The following is a 25727-nucleotide window of genomic DNA, read 5'->3' on the forward strand; positions in this document are numbered from 1 at the left end:
GGGCTGGGGGTGCTGGGCAGCTGCAGGTGGCGGCTCCGCGTTCTGTTTGCATCGGGCGGAAAAGAGCGCGATGCGGAACCGCCGGGTTTTGGCTTTTTCCCTGTAAAGGGCGAGAGCGGCCGCCTGGGCAAAGGGCTGGGATGCGGTGCGCACCCAAAGTTCGGGAAACAGACCGAGACAGGACAGCGGCCGGCGGTCCCCGTGGGGTTCGCATCACCCGAGGAGCCCTGGCGCTCTGCGGCGCCTTGGAGCGGGCAGCAGAAGCCGGAGCAGCCCGGCTCGAACAGGCGGTGGTGAAGAGCTGTGCCTGCTACTATAGAACTATACATTCACGGAAGGGCTTTAAAACATACGCAGAGTTTGAATTCTGTCTCTTCCCCTCACCCCCCCTTTCTTTTTTCTAAATTTAATTATTCCGGAAGACAACTGTCCGGGAAACTCACGGCATTTTCCAACTGGAGTAGAGCTCTATAGCCTGTGACAATGCACAGTGGTTGATGAGTTAGTTCTAGAGGCTTCTGAATTTTAATGATGTTGGAGATGATATTGTGTGTCCTTCAGCTTGTTAGAGTGACACTAGCACTCCATAAATCATAATACCTGTGTATTGTAAAATCAATACAAAAGTGCTATCTCAGCGCTAAACCTTAATAAGTTTTTCAGTGCTCTAGCAGCCTAAACTTTGCTGTAATGCCATTGGACCTGCGGGTTGGGATCAGAGCATGCTTAATTTGTTTTGTAATAGAGACTTTTCTTTAATGAAGGACCGATTAGTAAAGCTTTGGTTGCCACTCTAGTGATCAGTTGGCAGAACAACCTCTGCAATTAAACTCGTGTATCTCTGTCCTGAAGCAAAAAAGCAGGCTTAAACAGTCAATAAATGTTAATCCAGTCAGAACCTGTCTGTGCCTTTGAAGGCTGCCCATGAGGGGTTTTTCAAATCACTTTTTTTTTATCATTTTAAATATGGAGGTCCCTATAGAGTTGATACGTAGCATACAAGGCCTCCCACTGCTCTGTAATAAGATCTGGCATACTAACAGCTTTCTGTACAGATCTGTCATCGTTAGGTTTGTTTGTCCCTCCCCATTCCAGAGTAACTGTCTGTATAGTTACTGGTTATGAAAAAAAGCATTTTGCCTTTCTCACATATGAGAGTAAAAAGGCTGCTTCAAAAATCTTTATATAAAACACATCACTTTGGATGAATATGATTTTTATAACTTACGGGTATTTCCCTCAAACTTTTTTCCATTATTACTTGTTTCTTTGTGGGATGACACTGAAGGGAGGAAGTTTACATTTGTGCATAAACTGCAAACCATACATGGCAAGTATGGAACTGCCAAGCTGTCCTTGAAACAAGCACAAAGAGAAGTTGAACCTTATTTAGATTGCTGTTGCTCTCCAGGATATGCTTCTCATGAAACACTGCCAGATTCTCAACCAACTGCTTTCCAGTCTTGTCTGCTTGCTTTCTTTGCCAATGAGCAGGGTAACAAAAGCAAGCTGATAACTAAAACAGTGGGAGCTTGCAGAAAGTTGTCAGATAGAGCTGGGGAGGGCAACTCTTCTGGAGTAAAAGAAGCAATTCCCAGTCTTTCTTTGGGGAAACAGTCTTTGCTGTGAACTACATCTTCTTCCATATCCCAGCCTATTTTTCTATCTTCTCCTTTAGCTGCACGATGTACATAGAACATTAACATACATGGGAGAGCGTGTTAAATTTAGCCTAATCATAACTGGCATCTTCCTTATGTTGTTTTGTAGGATTTAGCTTTGCTCTTCATTGTGAGACTGAGAGCTTCACAAAAAAAGATGAAGAGATTTGTATGAATCATTGGATTGGAAAGAAGAATTTCCTGCTGGAGAGACAGGGGGAAAAGAAGGCTATCTCATTTTACAAAGGACCAAATTGATCACTAGCACAACATTCTGATTTCCCTGGAAGTCACTGTTCCCTGCCAGCATGACCTGGGAGTGTTTGGAGAGCACAGAAGGGAAACTTGTGATGGCCCTCTGGACAATGCAACCAGTACAGTGCAATCATGCAGGGTTTCAGCAAAGGCAGTAAGTGCCAATACTGTGATGGGATGTTCACTGCTCTTTTCTGTTGGCTACCACAATGGTACAAACTACCAAGTTGGCTTTAGTTTAAGGAAAGAAACCAAGGAAATAATAGCTAAGTGTAGTACTGTAGACATTATTATTAACTACAGTCATATTACTTACAAATATACACATAACCTCCATATGATTATTTAAAATTATTTTTTAAATTTAGACTTTTATAAAGATCATTATGAATTTTTTTAAAACACAAAAATATACGTTTGAAAACTACCACTCATCCTTACTGTTTTTTCAACCCCACATGGTGCAAGACCAGTCACAGGCAGTTACTGGCATCATAATGTAAGCACCCAGTATATATGAGGTTGGTGAGGTTCAGCCTGAGGTACACAGTTTTTCCTATCATTTGCTGTGTTTCCTTTTTCATTATATGTGATTCCATCTTTAGTTTTGATTGTTTAATTCAGACTAGGTATGGTACAGGCACTTGCCCTGGCTTACCTCTTACACTACTTCTGATTTCAGCCCTCTGTATGTATTTCTTTCAACAGCTGGAATTATGCAGGATCTAGCCAGACTTTTGTCTTCCTTCACCCTCCTGTGTTCTCAGCAGTCACTGGCAGCAGCCCTTGGACTCCTGTTCAGTTGGGTTGTAGGCAATGTTGCACAAATCATAGAGGAGATTCTTTTAGAAGTACAGAAATAAAAACTGCCAGAAAAAAGGAGCCAGACAGCGCCTTTCAGAAAAAAATAATACAAGCAGAGGGATTCCAAACAGGCAAAGGATATCTTTAAATATTGGGAATTGCTTATTCAGCACATGAAGGTGTAGAGGCCATGGATATTGATGGCCTGAAAGTCCAACTGATCCATGAAAGATTATGTTATTATGTTCCTCTGCTATAATACATTAATTTTTGCATGTAATTTTTTTTTTTCCTAGTGGGATATGTTAAATAAAGTTCTTACATGTTTTTGGCTGCATTTGGCTCATCGTGTAGTTTAATCAGCACATCCCCAAGTTTAAGAAAACAGGACTTGAGCCAGGTGTCTGTTGACTACTCCCAGAAGGAATCAGAGGAAGCAAACACCTCTTAAGCAAAACTGTATGTGAGATACTTGCTATCACAGAAAACCTACTAAAGGGTGAAGAAATGCAGCACTTAAAGAGAGAGGATGCTCACAATGTCTAATAAGACAGGGGAAGTGAGCATGAGGATGGACAGAGATTGGCTGTGGCCTTGGGGTTGGCCCATGGCTGTGTATAAAAACCCTCTAGGTGCTCTCCAATACATCTTCATACCTAGCCCTGCAGTCTGTTTAAGAATTAACTTAAACAGTTGCAAGAAAACAAAGCTCAGATGAGCAGAACTGATGTTGCTTTCTTAGCTTGGTTCAGTGAAACTGGTTTCTGACAACATGGTCACAAAGCTGACTGAGTAAGGTCAGTGGAAAGCAGCAGAATTAGGGAGCCATGTATACCCTCTTCATTCAACAAATTCAGTTTATTTGGTGTTACTGGTTACTCAGCCAGCATATTCTGGAGACTTAGAGGTTTTTGTGTGAAGGTGATGGGATACAAGCTGGAACTGGGGCAGGGAAGTGAAGTGGGACACTAAGCACTAGGTTTTGTTTGCTTTCCACTGGCTACTAGTGCTTGCTGAATGAAATCTCCATGGTCACAACCTGATCATGATCGTTTTTGCAATGGGAGAATAAATCAGAAAATTTAAACCAGTCCACAAGGTGACAAATGGTGCCTGAAGAAGCACAGACATATCTCCTACATCTGCTTCACGTGCTTTCTCACTTGCACACTCTTGGCTTGCCCACAGGTGTAGGTCAGGTCAGAGTCACAACAGTTGTTCTGAGTGCCACCTCAGCAGATGGAAGGAGCAAAGGAGTAAAGCAGAAATTTGAAGCAATTTTCCTGTGAGCCACAGTGATCTGGGCAGCTTCTCTAATTCTGAGACAACTCAAAGACTCTTCCAGAAATTTAGGAGTCTCTCTGTTATTTCAGTGGACTCCCAGGGTCAACTGTGAGCAGCTGCAGGAGGTGAAACTTTAAGCAGACTAGAGCCTTATAAAATTTCAGCAGACACATACTTGAAAGCCTAATGATCAGTTTAGGTTGGCTTAATTGGGTTTATGTGTTCAAGGATATCCTGGCAGCTACTCTGGGAGAAAATTAAAGCTGGAACAAAATTTTGTTGATCTAATGGAGAACCTGAGCCTATGTCTGCATGAGAGGCAGCTCTTAGCTGACTCTGTGTAGCTGGGGAGGCAGGCTGAACCCAAATATTTCACTGTTCATCAGCCATAAACTCTGTTTTGGGGGAGTGACAAAGCTCTGGGCTTGGGAACCTGGTGAGTTGGCTCAGTGCTGCTTACTCACTCACTTTCTCTCCCTTTCAAGTCTCATCCACTCATTGCAAAAACGAGTCCATGATGAATAGACTTTTGAATTGGCTTATAATTGGTTATTCTACTCTATAATATTAATTTTCATCTTCAACTGTTCATTGATCGAGGAATACTGGATGTGGATTGTTAGTTTTCCTCGTGACACTTATATTGAAGAATGATTTGGAGAGCATGTTACTGCATATTGATGACATTCTCCATCTCTTATGTGTTTTTAGAGTCTTTTTCTTTGCTTCTTTGGAAGAAGCAAATTTAGCTTCCAAGGCTTGCATATTTTTACCTATTTTTTAAACCTATTTTACCTATTTAACAGTCAACTATTATTAACTTTTTAAAATGCTGAAGAAAAATAACAAAACATCCAACTCTATTAAAATTAAGAAACCCCCCTGAAAAAACAATTAGTCAGCTTTGCTCCTCTTACCAGTCTTTCTGATTTTCTTTCAAATTCTTCCACTTCTCTGTCCATCCTGCCATGTTTCCAGGTGCATGGTAGTGACATGACTTCTTGGGCATTCTTACAGACCCCAGTGAAGCTGAAACAGAAACATTTACAGTTAAGATTATTTATGCTAGTCAGCTTACTGCAAAATGTGTGAATATAACAAGTTATGCGGACACTTATGGACTAATAATGCACTGAGATCATCCATAATATGGAAATTCAATGAACAGCAGTTTGCCACCCACAGCTGGAAGAGTTGACTCAGTTTGATCTCTGGGAGAGGCTGGCATTGTCACCGCTACATGCAAAGGGGAGAAGGGCACTGATGGCTGCTCCACATGAGCATGTGGTGGCCTGGACAGTCCTGCAACTCGGGGGACACAGATCCTCCCTTTGGCACAGCTGTTCCAAGGGCTCCAAGGACTGTGTGCCCTCATGTGAGCTACTTTCATGTGGAATTTTTCTGTCAAAGCCACTTGGTGGTTTTCATGCAGTCAGTCACACCCTGTGAAATAAATTCATCATGGAAGTGCAATAACCTGCTTTCAAACTTCCCTTGATGATTTAATTTCAAACAAAAAAGCATCACAAGTCTGTACTCTTTGAACCTCAAACTTCCATGGTCTTAACAACTTGCTGCAAGAGCCTGCCAAATAATGTAACTTTGTTTATTTAAAAAATTGTTTATTTTATCATTGTCTTCCAAGAAGGGGCAAAATTAATTTTAGTTAAGATTTGTATTTAGGAAACAATCAACAAACCACACACATAACCACATGCACAGCTTGATTTGCTGCTGGGGTCAACCACAGTATGCCAAGCTTCAGCCTGAAGCTAATTTTTTACAGCCAAGTTATAAAGCCCTGAAAAGGGGGTTTTATTGTGGAAATGCTGGCAGAACCATAGTGGTGCTACTGGCTGCCTCTCTAATTAGTTTAAAGAATGGAAAGTTGTATTTTGCAATATGTGGTAAGCCCTCTTTTCCTGATGTTGCTGGTTTACGCTGAAACTACAGGATTAATTTGATGTTATTACAAGATTGAGAAGATGAGTTTTTTGCTGTCATGAGAGGCACTTTCAGGCAGCAAACTGGATTTGTACTTTCAATTATATAAATATTAAATGATGCAATTTTGATTTGGTTTTGGTGGCAGTAGCAGATCCCTGCTGTGTTCGCTCTACTTTGAAGAAGATGTGGAGTCCACATGGTGTTTCTTGCATGTTTTCCAGAGACTACTTTTAAATTCTTTCAATAAAAGCTACTTTTATTCCTGTTTAAGTGTTTTGTGGTAATGTTTACAGACAAACATCCTGCCAGCAGACTAAAGTAAATAAAAGACGGGACACCAGTAACATAAAACACATCATTTTACTACTGTTCTCCCACCACCTGCACTCCATCTTCACCAGAGCTCCCCATTCATAATTATGCCTACCTGCACCAGTGGTTTCAACTTTTTCAGAGTACAGGGAAGGTGGCAGAAGCCATTTACCCTGGCAATTCCATTGTCTACTGCAGGGTTGCTGTAGTATCACTGGAGTCAAGCAACTTCTGTAATTCACCATCTCTTCAGCAATAAGCAGTTATTTTTTACTAAGACTCTGTGGCTGTGCATCCTATTGCAGTGCTCACTAGCTCCTGCTAATAAGTCCCCACCTTGTACACCAGCTACCCATGACCAGTAAAACAGGAGCATTCCTTCTTCCAAAGGTAGGGCAAACATAAGGGAAATGAATAGCTGCAATTATAAGATTACACAGTCTCATGACATATCAAGCATGTCTTAAAAACATGCATAATTACGCAAAAATGAGTTGACCCACTGATTTAAATGAGACAACTACGTGATTAAGTGCTGTGCTATACTTTCATTTTCCTAATTTGTTTGCTTGGGAATTTTTTTTTCCTAATACAGTACCCATGGTGTCTGAAAAATGGTACTCATAGTTGTTATATAATTGCCATTTCTGCTATTGTTAGTGTGCTGGAGCTGGGCACATACCTAGGCATCCAGGGAGGGCTGTAGTGAGGGTCTAAAAATTCATGTATATTTGTTTAAAAAAACCTGCTATTCCTTTAAGGGCCTACAAATCCTCATTAGTTATTATACTGTCAAGAAAAAGTGTTTTATTTACACCTGAAAACAAGCCATTGCAATCCCTCTCTCCTTTTTGGATAAAAATGTGACTTCCTAACAATATCTCCTGTTGTAGTTAACATTATACTGTTTGGCACTACAAGGATTAATTGAGAGACAATAGGAAATTAATCTATTCTCTTTCTTCCAGTCCCTGCTTTCTACTCCCATCCATTTGCAAGTAGTGCCTATGTCTGGTACTTGACAGTACCTGCAAAGGCTTTGACACTGAATTTAGTATGTCTGCTGAGATTACACTAAAGGGAACAATGGATAATTTTCTAAGTGCTAATCCTTAAAGCAGGAATTTGTGCTTGTTCAGCAAAGCAAGGTCTCCATTTCCTTTCTTATTTGTATTTTATTTGCTGCCACCTAGGTGGGAGGCAGCCTCTCAGGAACGACCCAATGGGCTGGTGCATCACGATTTGACTCAACCAGATCTGACCCAAGAAGCAGAGCTCAGAATTAGATCACAGTCTCTGCATGCATTAAGATCTGCAACCTACAGTAGCTCTGCTAGTCTGCTGAGCAACCAGACTGGCTCTGATTGAAATTACCATTTTGATGCTCTGACCTTCAAATCTCTTAATAAAGCAGAAAACGACTTGTCCGCTTGTCCTTCTGGCTCTGGGGAGGCAGAGTGGCACCAGCTGAGTGAGCCAATACAAAATTGCCAAATACAGCACCAAGGCAAGAAGGGAAAAAACAATTGAAGAGGCTGATCCTCATTTACAGCAGGGGCTGCTCCCACTGTCACACACAGAAGGTCGACAGGGGTCCTACCGGTGCTTTGCTAAATGGGCAGTAACAAACACCTCCTGCTTCAGCACCTGGGTACATTTTAAAACCCACCACCAATCCCACACTGCAACATTCACTCCAAATACTTTGGACTTACATAACCACATGCAGATGTCTGGCCACTCTGGAGATATGAGCTCCTCTTCACAGCTCACAGGAGAAGGAATGGAAATGGGGAGTTTCTTCAGAGGTGGTGATTGCAGCAATGGGGAACAACTTCTGTGCTAATCTGAAGGTCACATAAAAGATACACAGAATCAGTGAAATCCACTTCTAGGGCAGTTGTACCCTATGGAGCCTGGAGATAAAGACAATCTCATCTCTGCAAAATTAATTTTTCCTTTAAGTGCTGTGTCACCATTTGATGTTCAGTAGTAGGTAACAGCTAGTAGTCTGGTATAAGCAAGAGAGGATTCAGTGAAATAAACCAGATTATTCTATATCTGTTTGAATTGTTTGCATTTCCAGAATAAATACAGGAAAATACCAAGACAACAATTCTCAAGGACTGTAAATTGCAAGATTCTTTTTCAACCAAGAGATATAAAAATAATTATGTCGTACTCTATGCAAAAATCACTGAAACAAGCTACACCCATTTCCCTGCTAGACATGCTCACAAAAATAAATAACCTTTGTGCATTAAACTACTCATCCTGAAATTCAAAGAAAAAGAAGTAAAACAATTTGCCAAGGTCTATTGTAAAAAAACAAAAAACAAAAAAACCCCAAAAATTTGGAGAAATAGTAAAAGCAAATTGAGAAGGCTGGTAAAAAATAAAGATTAAATGCATAGATATGCAAGAAAAGATTTTACATTGCAGTATCCATGAAAATGATAACTGGATCTCATTTATTAAACATTGTCATTATTAAAACTAAAATATATTGATGTTTTTCATGAGAATCTACAAGTACTTTTATTGCTTTGTAAAATACTATTGAATTTTACTCTATAAATCTAATCTGTGTATAGATTTTAAGGGTGTTCACTTACAAATACTTACAAGCATGCATAATTAATTTTGAAATGTGTCTTTTTGTGTTCTTTTAGTAAAATCCAAATCTCATACATTGCAGTTGACCTAGCCTTTTAATATAAAAATTTGTAAATTGCAACTTAGTGTATCTAAGTAACATTGGTCTGGAAATTTTGTTGGAATAGAACTTGATTTTATATTTCCAGTAATTCGTGGCCTCAGCCTTGGGGAAATATGCAATGCACACCTTTCTAATGCTATTTACTCTTTCACATGAAAATGGTAAGAATAATAATTAGCATTTTTATTATAGTATATTGTCAAAGTGGATGAAATGGGTGATTAAGTAAGCACTGAAGAATTGCCTGAAACCTGTATCAGTGCTCCTAAGAGTTTGATTAGATGTTAAGAGAGGATCTGGTTTGCACAAACCACAATTTTAGAGAGGCAGATTCATATGGAATAGACAAGGAATACTACTCAATGCTGCCTCTACTGAGCAAACAATAACCTAGTTCTTTGTTAATCAACAGGCAAAGAACAACAGGCAAAATATGCTTCAATAAGCAGAAAATTCATTACCCAAAATTAATTACTCAAAAATGAGTAGGAAGAAGAAAATACTTAGTACTATGCTTTCCTTCTGTTCCTTTTGAAAAATTTTAATGACATGTTCCAAATGTCTAAAACATTTATGAAAAACACATGAAGCTAAAATCTGTATCCTTTTCTTTTAGAGCTCTTTAACAGACCTTCAGAGAAGTCCCAGAGATGTTAGCCAACCCATTAAGGGTAATGAATCTTGGCATGAAAGAACAGCAGAGCAGCAGCTACATGTGAAGCAGCCTATACCATAAATTATCTCAAATACAAACCAAATTCCCCTTGTTTATCATGTATATAAAGCACCAGCATTCAAGATTCCCTCCAGAAGTGCTGGACTGTATGTAATATTACTCATAGCATAACAAGGTCTAGTTCTGTCATTGCAATTGCTTCTTTCCTCAGATGATAAACTACAGACATGCAGCAATAGGAAGGCTATCCAGAGAAATAAAAATATCAACAGGTTTAAAAAAAGTCTGGGGCTACTGCATGAAGAGGTGAATAAATGTTACTGAAGATGTCTGTGAAGTATTTAATTAAGTCACTATCACTGACAAAAGCTCTTTGCTAGTACAGCCCAGTGCAGGCCTGTGGACCTCAGTACTGAAAATGGGTTGATTAGGAGTAACTCAAATCAGAATATAGCAGAGAATGTGCAAACCTCACCATTCTGCATGGAAATACATATATATCACAAACAATGACCCTTAGTGCCCAAATTTACCTGCCTCTGCTACCTCTGAGAAGGAATTCTCACTTGTGTGTCTGGAACATTGTTAAATTGATGAAAATAGCCCATTTTGGCATAGCCCTACCTGCTGCAGCTATGCAGACATCATCCCACCAAAGGTCTAAGGGATGATCAAAATCTCCAGGAACCAGAACACAAGTCTGGAAGTCATAAAGGATTAGAAGCAGAGAGGCTGCTGAACAAGGAGCTCTTGCCTTGGGTCCCATAGGCCCATATTCTTAGGCAGGCAATGCTGACATGATGCTCTGCCAGAAGTTAAGCTGTGGTTTACAAATGTATTTATTTAGAAATTCAGTGGACACCTCATCCTGCGCATGTTGCATTTGCACGTCAAATAATGTTGGTTTGCTGGGTCTTTCTGACTGTATTTCAGCAGTCCAGGTTTCCCTGCATTTTTAACTGTATAACTGGCAAACTGTAGGTGAGGTGATTTCCCCTAAATACCTGAGGTACAAGGTTATGCAGGTGCAATCAAAATTGGATGCTCTTCCCAAGGAATGAGGTAAAATGTTTTAATGTTGTTTGAGAAATGTATGACCCTGTAATTATAACATTTCCTGGGCTGGGTTTATCAGAGTTTTACACTTTGAATGCACATTACAATTTCACTGACTGAAAAGTCAGCCAGAGACTCTGGACATGAAACTGAGCACCAAGGTGGATGGCCCTTCTGGAAGTCAGTAATATAGCACCAGGAAAATGGAAGCATTTCTCTATCAGATTGCTTGTGATAGAAGACTGTAATTAATTGAAAGTCCTTGGAGGTTTGCAATATTGGAAACAATTCCCAGAGAGGAAGGTATCAGTACATAATCACAAAAAAGCTGCTGACAGGTATGGGCTGTATATCAAAGATTGCTGCAACGTTTATCTGGCATTAGTACAATATAGTCTGGGAATTTGTGTTTTTCCTACAAATACAGTATACACTTATTGTTTATATGTACAGAATATCCATCTCCTGCTATCTATCACCTGTTTACACACACACATAAATGACATCCTGTTATAACTTAATTACAGTCCAATTTGAGCATCTGCAACATCTTTTTTTGTGATTATATATTTCTTGAAAAGAGGTTTTTTTGTATTATTATTGCCACCCCTTAAAAATTATCTCACAGAACAACAACGCGTGAAGCAGATGCAGCCAATAAGAACATGAAAAAATTTAAGTATTTCCACAAGACTCATGCTACTTGGGAATTTGTTATCTCTCGTAGCTGAAAGATTCCATCAGAATTTGTGTATAAGCCATGTTAGTTTTCTGTGGCAGGTTTTGTACATAACAGCAAGTTTCTTTTTAGTTCAGGGCAAAAAGTCATTTTTGGAGCAGTTGCCCCAGTAGGAGGATAAAAGATGATGGTTGGTAATTACATCAGGTTTGCACTGTTGAGCAGATGTTCTTGCGAATAGATTTTGGCTGCATTTATAGAACATCACTAGTGAATCTCACTATAGCATTGGAGGAAAGTGGCCACAAGTAGATGGAGCTTCCTGCTTCTAATAAAAATGTTTTGAACAGAAGAAATAAAATAAAATAAGAAAGAAGTTAAAAACTGTACAAGATAGCCTACTTCACAAACTGGTTTTTGGTTTTTTTTTAAGAGTTAGACTTAACACTAAGCAAACCTGTCCTTACTGGCAGGTGCCAGCTTGCAGAATCAGATATGTGAGCTCCACTTGCTATATCCCAAACAGGGCATCAGACACTGCAAGTGTCAGATGGAGGCTCCTGTGCAACACCAAGGGTGTTGGGAGTAATAAAAGAGAGTGTGTGGTTGCCATATGATTTGCTTTTAGCTCTAAGTTCCAAGAGGGAAAATTTCATCCAACAGACAAATTACAATAAATTCAGCAGATTTCTTAAGGCACTTAGGGCTAATACACGCCTCAACTGCTTCTGAAGTTGTTGCTTATTATACTCACTCCAGGACTGGATTTTGCTGCAGTTCTTCAAGGTGAAGAACTGTGTTACTGTCATGAGAAAGATCTGAATAAAAAGATGCCTAGAGTAAAGTTGCTAGAAGAGAAAGTATCCAGCACGGGGAGGGACAAACCAGCAAGTGCTTACATATTGAAACCTTGAATTTTAAAAAGTAAATTAAAAATAACCTCAAAATATCTCCCTCAAATAATTCTCTTTTATTCCTTTCTCCCAGTTTTGAATTGAATTAGACAACAGAATTGCAGTGAGAAGGGTATGGCCTCAGGGTCCATGGTGGGACAATGCTGATGAAGGGGCTCTGGTTGGTAGAGATTTCTAGAAGAAGAAAGCAAGCAGTCCCAGATCTGTAGTGTCACTGCTCACAATGTGTGTTTGCCCAAAAAGCCAGAAGATGAGAGAAAGCCTTTTTTCTCAAGTTTACTCTTAGGTAATGAGCATACTTTTTTTCAAATGTGTTTGACTCCTTCACTTAAGGAATAATTTGATTATTCTCAACAGTATGGTTTGCCTTGGCAGATGTAAAACACAAAAAGGAATGCAGTGACTCACATGGCTATTACCTAATTCCACTGTGGTTTTTTCTCTCTTTTCCACTGGCAAGGTGAGCTCATTCTGCCTTGCTTCCTTACAACCCTCTTCAAGTGCACTGGAGTGCAACTGGTTCCATTTTCCTGGGAATCTGCAGTGTGAAAAAGAGGAAATGCAATTGAGGGGTACACTCCAGGTGTCATACAGAAAAGCACCACAAGGATAGCGAGAGGATGAAGAGCCAAAAAGTGGAGGATAAAGGAAAAGTTGAAAATGCCTTGCTTCAAAATGATAAAATGAGATTGCCTTGGTTACTATGTGATCCACATGTTGTGTTCCTCACCTATTTTGAAGAAATGGTACTTGATTCACCATACCATCACCTATATTGGTAATACATCAAATGAAATATGTCACATATTAGAACATTGAGGTTTACTGCTCAAGTGATTAACTGAGAATCATTTGTATGATTAAATGCTGGAAAATAATTTGATTTCACATGAACCTATAGCATAGTTCTCATTACACAGAAGTGCTGCATATTAGTTGAAGCAAATTAACATTCAAAGAGTTTCTGGAGTGGCTCCTAATCACAGGCTGTTAATTACTATCATTACATTCGACTGCTGAAGAGACTAACCAAGGAATCAGTCTCATGATCTTGGTATTTGAAAGTGATCTTCACCAATAAAAGAACGTCAGACATACAGAAATTGCAAATTGCTGAATTTGCTGACGCAGTGGAAAATTCCGCTGACTATAAGTACCCATCTGGTGATAGATGCATTCTTGACACAGTTTCAGTGTTTGGACTTAGGAAATAATGAGTATCAATGTCCTAGCTAGGGAATATGCAAAGATGAAGGAGCCCTTTGTATCGTTAATTAAGGAAAGTAGTAGCAGAGCTCATTCACAGATAAGCGACTGTACATAATAATCATGTATTTATGTGAGGAACTGTTATGCTATATTACTATAGTAGCAATTAGGTTTTCACAAAGTAGTTTTATTAAAAGGCATACTTATATAATAAATAAACAATTAATTTCCATGGCAGATTAATTACACACAGCTTAAAATGGTCACCATGCTAAGTGAAACCTATAGAGCAGATTCTTACAGAGGCAAACGTACAACTACATGCTTACAAGTATTTTTCACTTGTAAATCAAAAGCTTACATGCATGAATTTCAGGATGGATGCCTCTGTAAAAAGCAGACCCATATGTGATTTTTGCATGAAAGAAAGACTCAAGCTGTACTCAAGGGACATGGAAGGCCAGCCTATAAACCCAAATTAAGAGAGCAGAGGAATCTCTTGAAAATGTCAAATGCCCCACTTAGAATCTGTAACCTGATGATGTGAGAGATCTTTCCTGTTGGATCTTCTAACATCTTTTCTTATCTTGGTCTTTAATTTACAATAAAAAAGAAGAGGGAGGGGATAGCTCTATTTTTATCATTTGGTAGGGAACCATTAATATGCTTTCCCTGATATGGAATAGGCCTATAGAATTTGGAATTAATATATTGTTTCCATTATTTCTCACATAACTCTAAATTATATTCCAAACAGTGCAATGACATAGAAAAGTCAGATACTGTAGTACATTAATATTTCATAAAAATATGGTTTAACACTTTTTCAGTTCATGAAGTAACTGTAAACAGACTACGGTCTTCTTGAATACATTCATTATTGGAAGTTATTGTACTATAACACAAGGAAATAATTTGTTGCAGATACTCTGTATTCCTGTTGGCGGCATGCTGCAAAAGCCAACAAGCTTTTCTGGACAGAAAAAGGTTTATGGCACTTCTGAGATGATGGTCACCTACAAACAACATCTTGCAAGTTTTGCATGCTATAAATGTTCAGGAACTCAAAAAATTCAATTACATTTCAAAGGAATGCAATCTCCTTTTGGGTGTCATCAATAACCTTCATGGGAGGGGGTACACTGAGAATACCAGCTCCGAAAACAGCATGCCAAAGTAGCATACAAATTTAGTAAGTTCTCCTTCAAAGTAAATTAATGCACTGAATTGTCCAGGCCATACTGATGGACAAATACAGATCAGGATACAAATCCTGCCTTTGAAAGTGCAGATGAAGCTCCTGTTGTGTTCCAGTTTAACGAACACCATTTATTTTCTATAACTGATCTGAAATTTCTTCAAAGAGATTCTTTGAAATTATTCTTACTTTCCTGGCTACAAGGGAAACCCTCTTGTTCATCCAAAAATGGTGCTCCAGGAGTTAAGGGGAGCTAAGTTTAAAAGCTGAGATTTATTCATATTTTGAGGTGGTGGTGGTGTTTTGGGTTTTGCTTTTGTTTGGGTCCCCTGCCCCTGCCATCCCACAGATTTGGAGCAATACAGAAACAGTATTTAAACCTTTCAAATTATCTCGGTGGGGACAGATCAAGTGATATTGGCATGATTTGACACCGCACCTGAAGAACATGTGTATCTAGAAATTTAAATAATTTTGGGCATCTGCATCTTTTTTCATAGTTCTAACTTCCTCTGGAACATAGAGAACTAGAAGTCAGCCAGGTACAAGCAAGTACAACCTAAGTAAAGCCCAGGTAACTTTTGAGTCATGTCTACTTTGGCTTGCAGAAATGACACTGTATTATCAAAATAAACGTAATCTACAGAACAAATATAAACACTTAAAAAAATGTTTTATACACTGAGGATTATCTGTGACTAAGTTCCTCCTAAGGAAGTCTGAATTACTGTCCTTGGCAGGCTACCCATGACACGGGGATGACAACATTGGTAGATCCCAACAAAACTTCTGAATTGCCAAATTCGTTGTGCTTACACCACAGCCACAGCAGTACTTTGAATAAATAATCAGGAAAATGATTTGCATAGTAATGTTCTTTTCCCCTTAGGCTCATTGGAGTAGTACTTTTGAGGTCTACTAAGTCATTCTTAGAGATATTAAAAAATATTGATTGCATCATTGGACAAAAGAGGGTGTTTTAAAGCAACATTTTTTTCAGTTCTTGGGCAGCTCTATCTGCCAAGGTTATGGATTTGCCTTTGTACACACTACCATTGTGTCTCAAAGCAGAATGCAAAGATCTAGGTAAGTGTCTGAGGCATGAAGTCATTACATAGCAAACCCTGTGCCTTTAGCATTTCATGGGAAAATAAAAGCAGCTTAAGCAGCCTCTGTCATCTTCTTTCTCCCTGGAGAACTCCCACAAAGCCTCATCCTGAAAGGTACTGGAAAGACAGAACTTACCATCTGCCAAGTCTCCTCCCAGTTTACAACACAAGTGGCTGTGAGAAGTCTGCGAATCTAGTGTGGAGTTTACTCTAGTGGAGTATCCTTACCCTTTCCTGCAGGATTTTCTGCAGCCACAAGGCTTTGGACCACACAAATTCGGTAGGATTTTGTTGCTGCTGCTGGTGCCAGTATTTTGTGGTACTAAGAAGATACAACAAAGTTCAGTTATAAAATCACAGACATGGGAGAGGCTTAAGGCATTCCCAGAATCCCACTCCCCTGCGCTGAGCCCACACTGCATTTAGCTACAACAATGGCTAAACAGCTTCTGGTAACCACTGAGAATCCAGAGACTATGCAAAGATATGCAAGAGGCAGCAAAGACAAGCAAGCTCTTTTATTAGCAAGCTACAGTCCCATCATGAGCGGCCACAATTCTATCAGGTGATAAAGACTTTTAAAATCTGAAAAATATTGAAAGTTACTGCTCTTGATCATTCTCAAGAGATTATTCTTTCTCTTTTAAAGGAATATTCTCCTGAGAAAAACTTCTATATGACCAATTCTACTTTTTTTCTGTGCCTGGTGCCATAAATTCCCCCCCCCCCAAATATTTTAATTTTGTCTTTACAAGTGAAACAAAAAATATTTTTCTACTAATCTAAGAAGACATTGTGTATTCTGTACTTTTTATTTCTTCATCGAGAGCAACTAAAATTGTTTAAAGAGATAGGTACTCAAAAAATCAAATTAATTTTTCAGTTTTCTTAGTGTTTCCTTTATTTTGTTATGTTGCCATTACTGGCAGAAATAAGATCAAGCTGCATTATTTAATATTTGCTGCAGTCTTTTGGTAAGTAATCTGAAATATTTACTAAGATTTTCTGGTGCCACAGAAGATGATGTTCCAGACCCCAAGGCTGTCCCAGCTCTGTTTCTCAGCAGGACATGCCTGTGGCAGTCCCAGACCCTCTTGAGATGTGGGTTACCCTTGGTCCCACTTGCTGAAGTAATGGCTCCCTCTCTTGAACCTCTGCCTTGTGTCTAAGGCCCAGCTCTCCACATGGAGACACAAACCAGCCCATCCCTTCCCAGCTGCCCCAAGCAGAGAATTGTCTGTCACCACAGGGGTGGCGCTGTAGGTGACCAAAATGAGGAGGTCACATCAAAATTCCCAGCAGTGCCTCAGCTTACTCAAACTGAATCCGAATCATTTCACTCAACTAAACTACCCGTCTTCTTGTCTGCTTTGGATCCTTGCTGCAGGCTGCCTGTGCTGTGCAAGGCACAACATCCTTACTAAAGATGTAGCAGGGACAATGACACTTCCTTCCAGGTGGTAGAAGTATGATCAATGAGCCCAACATGTGCCTGCTCACCGTGACACGTGACATTTAGAAGAAACCATCCTTTCTGTCCTTTTGACCCATCCTTCCTTTTCATGGAAATTTTGCCCAGTTAGCTTACCTCATTTATTAAATCAGCAAAGTACCAAATCACATTTAAAACACAGCAACTTTATTACTAAAAATCAGACTGTGTATTATTGGAATGCTCAGAAGATTAACTGTAAATTAAAAATTTAAGTTTTAAGGTGAAAAATACCTGCATCCGTTAAATGGTTTTTCGACCACATTAAAGTCTCCACTGGAGTAGTTACTTCACAGATTTCAAGTAATTGAACACTGTTTTTTTCATTGCAACCATGTCTTTTTGGTTAAATTTGATTTTTGTGGGTTGTGGTTATCCAGATTGTTCTCAGTGATAAATTTTCCCTGCATAATTGATTATATATCTGTTTGCCAATTTGTCTTGTTAAAATATGTTTGTTCATTGTTTTAAGTGTGGATGACTGCGAGGAATGGAAGCCAGGAAGAGGGTAACAATGTGACAATTAAACCTGTGCAGAATGGACTTGCCTCAGGTAATCCTTGCATTGCAAGCAAGACCCTGCCTGGACAACACAGAGGTGTTGTCCATTAAAAGGTTTCATCGGGGACGCCAAGGAGAGCAGTTTGAGGGCTGGAACACAAGCAGTCAGCCACAAACACAGACAAAATGCTTCAGTTAGCTCAGGGCACATCCTGAACGTACAAATCAATGACAATTAAAGCAGATTATGAAAAAGCAATAGTGGATGGTTGGGTCTTTGTGTGATTAAAGTGAGCTGAAAGTGCACGGCCAGATTCTTCCCCTATGCTGATGGGTTAGAGATTACTGTGGCTCTGAGGAGCAAAGTCTCTCCTTTCCTGGAGCCTTTGAACTGGTTCCTGATGGGAGATGCTGTAATGACTGGGAGCCAGTTCTGTTATTGAGACTCTGCTCAGTAACTCACCTGCCCATGCTCACACAAGACATATTACTGTAGCAACCCCTGTAATTTTTTTTTTTAGGATACTTTGGGTCAGTTTTCATATATCTTTGATTAGCCTATTTGTAAATATGAACTTAAAAGAATTCAAAGGCCACAAACATTGCCTGATAGTATAAACTGGGTTAGGACAGATCTCCTCCTGCATCTGTACTTCCTCTCCAACAGCTCTGGTTCTTTAGGAAGCAAGTAAAAAATCTAAGATGTGTGCAGAGTAATTTCTCCTCAGTTATAGTAACCTAATTTCCAGTAACCAGATGTTTATGGACTGGCTGTATTGAGTGTTTTCTCAGGATCACTTTATTTAATTTTTACCAAAGAGCTCAAATATCTATGAACTTATCTAATCACTTTAAAAACTCATTAATAATTTTGGTGTTCAGGATATTCTGTGACAAGAAGTTCCTCAGGATCATTGCTATATGTACTTGACAGGGCTCTGCCAATCCAAAGAGTCTGACCCCTTGACTTGAAGCAATTTTTCTTCAAAGCTAACCACAAGAATAAAGAGCCCTAGAGAATGTATCATATGAGTAACAGCCCTAGAGAATATATCATATGAGAGCAGTGTGTTTAAGAGAGGTAGTTTCCTTAAAGAGGTAAAAATAACCAGGCAGTTTGCAGAAGAATTATATGTACACTTTAGGAAGCAAGAGAAGTGAGTTTCCACATTTATGAATGAACACAACTGTGCCAGGTATAAAAGCAAATAAACTTAAAGGTTCCCTGCTGCAACACAGCAAAATTAGTGAAGTGCTTTCAGCACAGAAATAATGAACATGCTCCAGGCTTTTGGCTGCAGGGAGAATTCTGGTTCTGGAGATCTGCACAAACTGCAAAAGCTTGAAGAATATTACAGGGGAAAATGAATTGCAATTAACTAGAGATTATTTTAAAGCAAAGAAGGTCAAAATAGTTCCATAAAGATATTGAAAGAAAGCCTGGGGATGACAGGGTAGGGGAGCTGAAGAGATTGCTACTATGAGATTCTAGAAATTATCCTAGAAATTATTTCACAGTAAATCAAATCTTCAGCTGGATATATGAAGTCAACAGCATCTTTCTACACTTAAACTTGGGAAACTGAAATAGAAGAAATAACCTACAAATTAAATAGATACAGTCAGGACAGCATTATTGCTGTCTATTCCAATCAATAACTACTCTCTCCTATCAATGATCAAATTATTTAGCAATGCAAATGGAGACATTAAGGGGCCAACACAACTGGAGGGATGTTGTAATCCCTAACAACTGCATTATTTTACTCAGGTGCTCAGACTTGAATAACCATTGAGGCATAAACTTATGTCTAGCCAACATCATATCAAAGCAGCATGGGCAATGCATTACAGATGAGGAACTGGAGTTGTGGAGAGTGTAGGTCTGTACAGAACCAACAGAATATACCTGAGCATGGAAATGAGATGAAGACCTTTGTTGGTATAACAGAACCCATGCTCCTAAATTACCCAAACTTCAGAGCTAAGTGGCAACGACACTGAACTGCAGCGGTAGTTGGGAATGGTGGTAGAGGAAAAGGCCAAAGCAGGGGACAAAGACAAATATAAGTTTAGAAAATGCAGCAACAGTTTGTCAACACCTCTGTCAGCTCTTCAAGATGCATTTCTACATCTTCATAATCAGAAGCAACACCGATGCATTGCATTTTCTCTGTGGTGGGCTCACTCTTTCTCCCCAAATACTTCAGTGCCCCTCATTCAGTCACTGGAAAGCTACCAATCTGTCAATCACAGCCCCTGATATCTCACCAGTAATTCTTCCTCTTGCTTTCCAAAAGCAATTGCTTCAGCCACAGCACTCACAGCAAATCAATCTCTGCATCCTGCCTGATCACCAACTGCTTCCAGCACCTCCCAGCCCTGCTCCATCCATGCTGCTCTTCCACTCACCAGCAACAGCTTTCAGGAGTTTTCTCTGCCAGTGCTGCTTTGCTCTTAGACACAGGATCTTGGATGAGGTTGAACAAAGCTCTTCAGTGCTACCCTGAAACCTTAATAACATTCTTTCCCATCAGTGCCATATAAAGATAACAAGGGAGAAACACAACCAATTTCAACTCCAGTGTGAAGTCTGACATTTCAAAGAAGTCTATGGCAGATATTTGTATGACAGATACCTCACAGTTGTTCAGAAATCTCCTTTACTCTCTGGTGTAATTATAGCATTTTTATAGAATTTTTAGGAGCAATTCCATATAGTTTTTCTGCCTGCAGAGTGCAGCAAAACCCACACTGTCTGAATGCAAGTTGTGCTACTCCTTGCTCACCTCCATAGCCTGTGGTCACCTCAAACAGGAAAGGAAACTGGCTCACCTGATCCTGCCAGCTGTTTCCCCTTCACCTTAACTCATCCTTGAGAGCCAGTGTGCTAGGACAGAGCAGCCATGCCCACACACCTGCACAGCACTGAGAATAACTTAGTCCAAAGGAGGGGTGTCAGTGGGCTTTGCAAAGATGGGCTTGGTAATTAGAGGGAGAATCCAAATCACAGAGACGGAAGAATACCTGCCCACAGCCATGCAGGTGACTGTGGCGCAGCCAAGTCCAAACCTCACAGCTCCAGACTTTGCCCCATTACTTACCCAGGACATCAAAGCACTGCTTTTGTTTCCTTTCAGCTCTCCAACACAAGTACGTGACTAAGGTGACAGCAACAGGAAACTCCAAGAGAATTTTCCAGCTCCTTGTTAATCTTGATGCACATTTAGAGCAACAGTTCCACCACAGGTGTGCAAAATCTAGAAAATGTACAACTAGCCATTTCAGGCCAATATAAATAGTACAAATTTGCAAGAAGGCATGTTGCATTTATCAGGATTACTTCAGCCTTTGAGTTTTTTGCACGACTTTTCCTCTTGTTTCCTTTTTGCCTCAGTAATTCTAATGAATACATGTGTGCATGTGCAGGGGATGCCACTTCAGTCATACTAGAGTAGGTAATGTTAAAAATGTGTGCCCCTTCAAATTCCCAGAGATTTGTGTGGTACCCCTTCTGCTCTGAGAGCCAGGCCTGCAGCTCTGAGCAGCTAAATGCTTTCTGGTGGCAGCAGTATTTTTCCGTGGCTGCGTGCTGCTGAAGTGTTTATCTTTGCTCGACTTGCCTGGATATTGCAAAGCTACTTGAAATGATTCATGGGTCTGACAGATGTCTGGTACAGCTGGATGTGTCCTTGATTATCCCAAAAGTCTGGACAATGCTGTCATTCACCATTGCCCAAATTATCTCTGTATTGACTGCAGAAGCCTCTGTGACAGTATTGTAATGGCTAATTACCCAGGATACCTTTGATACTTACTTTATAATGCTTTAGAAGAGTTTAAAAAAATGAGTGAGTCACAGGAAGAGAAAAGGAAAGAATTGGAGCAAAAGCATACCAGTGAAAGTAATATTTTTATACATTCTAAAACAATATATGCTTTACTCTACATGAGACTACACTGCATGGGCTATTTATATTCAGCCTGTCCTTTGAAAATGGTCAGATTTCCAGCAAAATAGATAAGGATGAAATGCACAGAATCCTGACAATGATGAGTCACGGACAATAGAAGGAGCTATTAGCCAGGAGAGAATTGTATGTAAAACATTCTTGAAAAGAAGATGATGAGCAGCCATTTGCCTGCTTTTATATGTTGCTGGAAAAATAACATTCTGCTTAGTAGGTAACAAAGACTGTCATAGGTAGCAATGTTAAACATGTACATTGTTATCTTGTAAAACTGCCTATAAGGAGGTAGGAAAGTAAAGATCTCCTTTTCCTGCGCTATCATTAGTGTGCTTTGAAAAAAAGCAGTTTCTGTGATGTTAAAGTAAATTTAAAGAAAGGCTGAAAGAAGATAAGAGTACAAAAATCTCATTTTAGTGAAGGTGAGGTCTTAATGACAACTCATGTAAAGCATAATAGCAGATCTCTGCTTTTTAGGGCTGTCTCTCTCCTCATGGTTCAGCACAGGTCCTGACTGTTAAAGCATGTGTAACCCTTTTCCCCCCAAGTTTCAGACAATCCAGAAATTGCCCAAGATTCACCATGGTGAAGTTGTTCCCACGAAGTCAGTGATGAAATTCCCACTGGCTTTGGTGAGGGAAGAATTTATTTACCAGAACCAAACCTTCCAGTTCAGACTTATGTGCCACCTATACTAAACTGGAAGATGCCACCCCAGAGGCTTCTGTGGTGATGAGCCCATAATTCTGTCCAGAAACCAAATTAGAATTAGGCGACCCAATGGCATCTGCCTAATACTGCCTTAGTGACATCCATACAGAGAATATAAAAAGAAAGATCACACTTCTGATCATGTGTTTGTTCATCTTGCTTGCTATTTATCTTTGTTACCTCAGAGTAAATAATGTGTTTGTTAGAAGGTGATGCATTATTGACAAAAACATTTGGATATCCCTTCAGATAAAAATAATAAATTTATTTATAATTCATAAATCAACAGTCCAGCTAAATAGTCTGAGAAAGGTACCACTTCCCTGTTTTTCGGGCTCTCCAAAGAGTTTATGTTTTTTGCAGGTATATGTGTTATACAAAGTCATCCACTAAAATATAACTGTTAAATAAAAAATAACAAATAGAATGTCTGCTGTTTAAAATGCAAGTGTTATCCATTCATTTTATTCGGGCAGAAGATAATGTGCTATTATTTTATATTTCTTACTATGACTGCATTATTTTTACAGTTAGGGTTCTGTTACTGTTATTTAAATTTCAAGTTTTTTTCTTTTTATGGCTGAAAACTTCCTTACCTTTCATTAACAGCAGAAGTGTCTATTTGTCAGTTTGTTACAATATCTGCAAAAATTAAGAAATAAGATTTCAACATTTGTAGCAGAGGAACTAAACACAGACAATCACAGGAAAATATTGTCTACCTCTTTGCATGTTTATGGCACTGCAAATGGAAAAACTACACATTAAATATTGAGCAGAACAGAAATGTTTTCTGAAGTCCCATTACTCAAGCTTCTGGAGGCTGAGACTCAAATGCATGCAGAAAAATTATGTTTCTACTTCTTGCAGTGTGAGCTAAATCCTAACTGCTGCAAAATCTTGCAAAACTTTGTTACAAGGCAGGAAAAATTCTTGGTAGCGCAGGCCCACTGAGAACAAGCAGCAAGGTGTCAGCTAAGGACCTGCCCTGACAAGATATATTTGAAACTGTTAATTAGTATTAGAAAAGTTTGGCTAGAATAAAGCAATCTAATCTAAATAACCACTTGTGCTGATTTCAGCTTTAATTTTGCAGCATCTCAATACCTGGAGGGCATACATGGGGGCTGAATGTATGCATGAAAACTGGCAGAGAAATTACAGAAGAATTCAAGCACTTTTGTCTACTGAAAATACAGATGCTTTCTCATGCAGTCCTTTTGAGCTGAGCAGTCAGGAACAGAATAATTTCTGGTATTTACCTTTTCAGCTGCCTCAACAGGATTGTGCGATGCTGGGAATACAGAAAACCCCAAGGTTGTTTAACACCAGTTATATTTGGTGACAGGTTTTCAGTGCATTAGACTTCAGCTCTGGACTTCCCAATAGCTTTTGAACACATTGCATGGTGCAATTACTTAATTACTTAATTTGGGGCCATACACACAGACTGTCTGAGATGAGTGTGTGTCTTGCAAGCTTTCCTTGAACTCAACATGTAGGAGTGAGACATTGACTGGTGATGTTCTGATGTGGAAATGTAGAGGCTGTGCTTTCACTGGAAATTTCTGGAAAGATTTAAAATTACAAACAAACGAACAAAACCAAAGCATTCTTGTATTTTGCATTTTCATACAATTCACAAAGATCACTTACTGGCATGGCTGGGGCTGGATGGGTCAGCAGAAAAAGCGGGCACAGAGCAGTGCTCTGCCTATCCTCAGCCCTGAAACCACTCTTGATGGTGGAACAAAACAGATTGCCATAGCAGGTACTGCCCCTTGTGTTTCAGTACCTCTTTCTTTTGTTCTAAACTACTGACTATTTTAAAGATATATTTTACACAAATAAATATTAATATATTATATATATTAATATATATTCTATATTCTATATGTTATATATTATATTACATCAATAAATATTTATATTTTATATCAATATTCCATGCCTGTGCTACTGGGGATTAAGCACTTGATAGACTCACCAGCCAGGTGCCCAAGGAGTGCACTTTCCCTGCTTTGATGGGGAATCTTTGTACCACGATTTTCAAGGGACCACAGATTTTTATTTGTTGTACCTGCAGTGCTTCAGATGAGTTTTGGAGAGAAGGTCCACAGCACTTTCTAAGGAAGGCTGGGACTCCCATACTAATCTCTCACTCTTTCTTCTTCCTAGTCACTTTTGAAAACCTAGAATTCAAGAAAAAGAACTGTGTCGCACAGATTTTAGGTGCCAGAACAGACTGTTAACTGTGAAACAGTGAGACAGTAATGATAGCTATTCAGCAGCTTTTCCATAGTCTCAATCTTAAACAGGATCATTCTCAAAAAAACCATCACTCTCCCAGCTAGCTGTCAAAGCCGTATTTCTCCTCTCTCCAATTGCATATTTCTCCTCCTCTTGTCCAATTGCAGGTAAAAAAGCTAATTGTTTTACCACAGTAACTCAAGGCTGAGAATTGCACTCACATCACCTTTACTCCTAAAAGGAATTTCTACTAGTCCTCCTAACTGAGTTTGAGCCAGTCCATACATTTATGCTCGGATCCAGATGGGACCTGAATTGGGACTATCCAATTCACAATTATGAAATGAGAACTGGGATGCGTAACAGGTTGTATGTGGAACAAAAATACTTCACCTCTCCAGTGACTTTTGTTTTGGGAACACAGGAGATAGGGAAAATGTCTTCGAGAGTAGGGGGGGCTCGAGCTCTGCAGAGAAAGTGCTGTGCCCTGGTCACATCCCATGGCAATGACTGCAGGGGGACTGTATGAATTTCTTTTATGCTTCCTATGGAAAAGAGGCAGAATGTGGACTGCAGAGCTTGAATTCACTTTATACTAATGCAACAATTCAGAAATGCTAATTTTAATTAAAACTTCCTTTAGTATGCAGGAAATATGCTATACACCCAGGACTTAAGAGTTTTACTGTAATTTTGTTTTAATACCTTAAATTAAATACTTGGCAAGAGATGACAAAATGGGCATTTTGCATGGGCAACATTTCCTTGGATTTAAATGTTGGCAAACACAATTTTTGCTATTCACCATTTTTAAAGCCTTTGCCTCAATACATATATAATAGAATAAACATTGATTAGTTATTTTCACCAGAGTTTTTGAAAGATCTATGGGGGTTGGGGCAAAAAAGAATCAGTTAAGAAAATTGTCATAGAGCCCCATATAGCTCAATATTACAACTACTACTAAGATCACTACAACTTT

At 39.3% G+C, this 25727-nt stretch overlaps 1 protein-coding gene across 1 annotated transcript in view; it reads right to left on the reverse strand.

The window, feature by feature from the left end:
• ATP5MC3 (ATP synthase membrane subunit c locus 3) overlaps positions 1–25727 on the reverse strand; it is a 92883-nt gene that overhangs the window by 64242 nt on the left and 2914 nt on the right. Inside the window, exons 2-3 of the mRNA XM_031058436.1 lie at positions 4922–5033; positions 174–321 (exon numbers count right to left, since the gene is read on the reverse strand). Coding sequence (XP_030914296.1) covers positions 174–321; positions 4922–5033 — 260 coding nt within the window. The remainder of the gene's footprint in view (positions 1–173; positions 322–4921; positions 5034–25727) is intronic.

This window comes from Geospiza fortis, unplaced genomic scaffold (genome assembly GCF_000277835.1).
Source record: "Geospiza fortis unplaced genomic scaffold, GeoFor_1.0 scaffold112, whole genome shotgun sequence".
NCBI lineage: Eukaryota > Metazoa > Chordata > Aves > Passeriformes > Thraupidae > Geospiza > Geospiza fortis.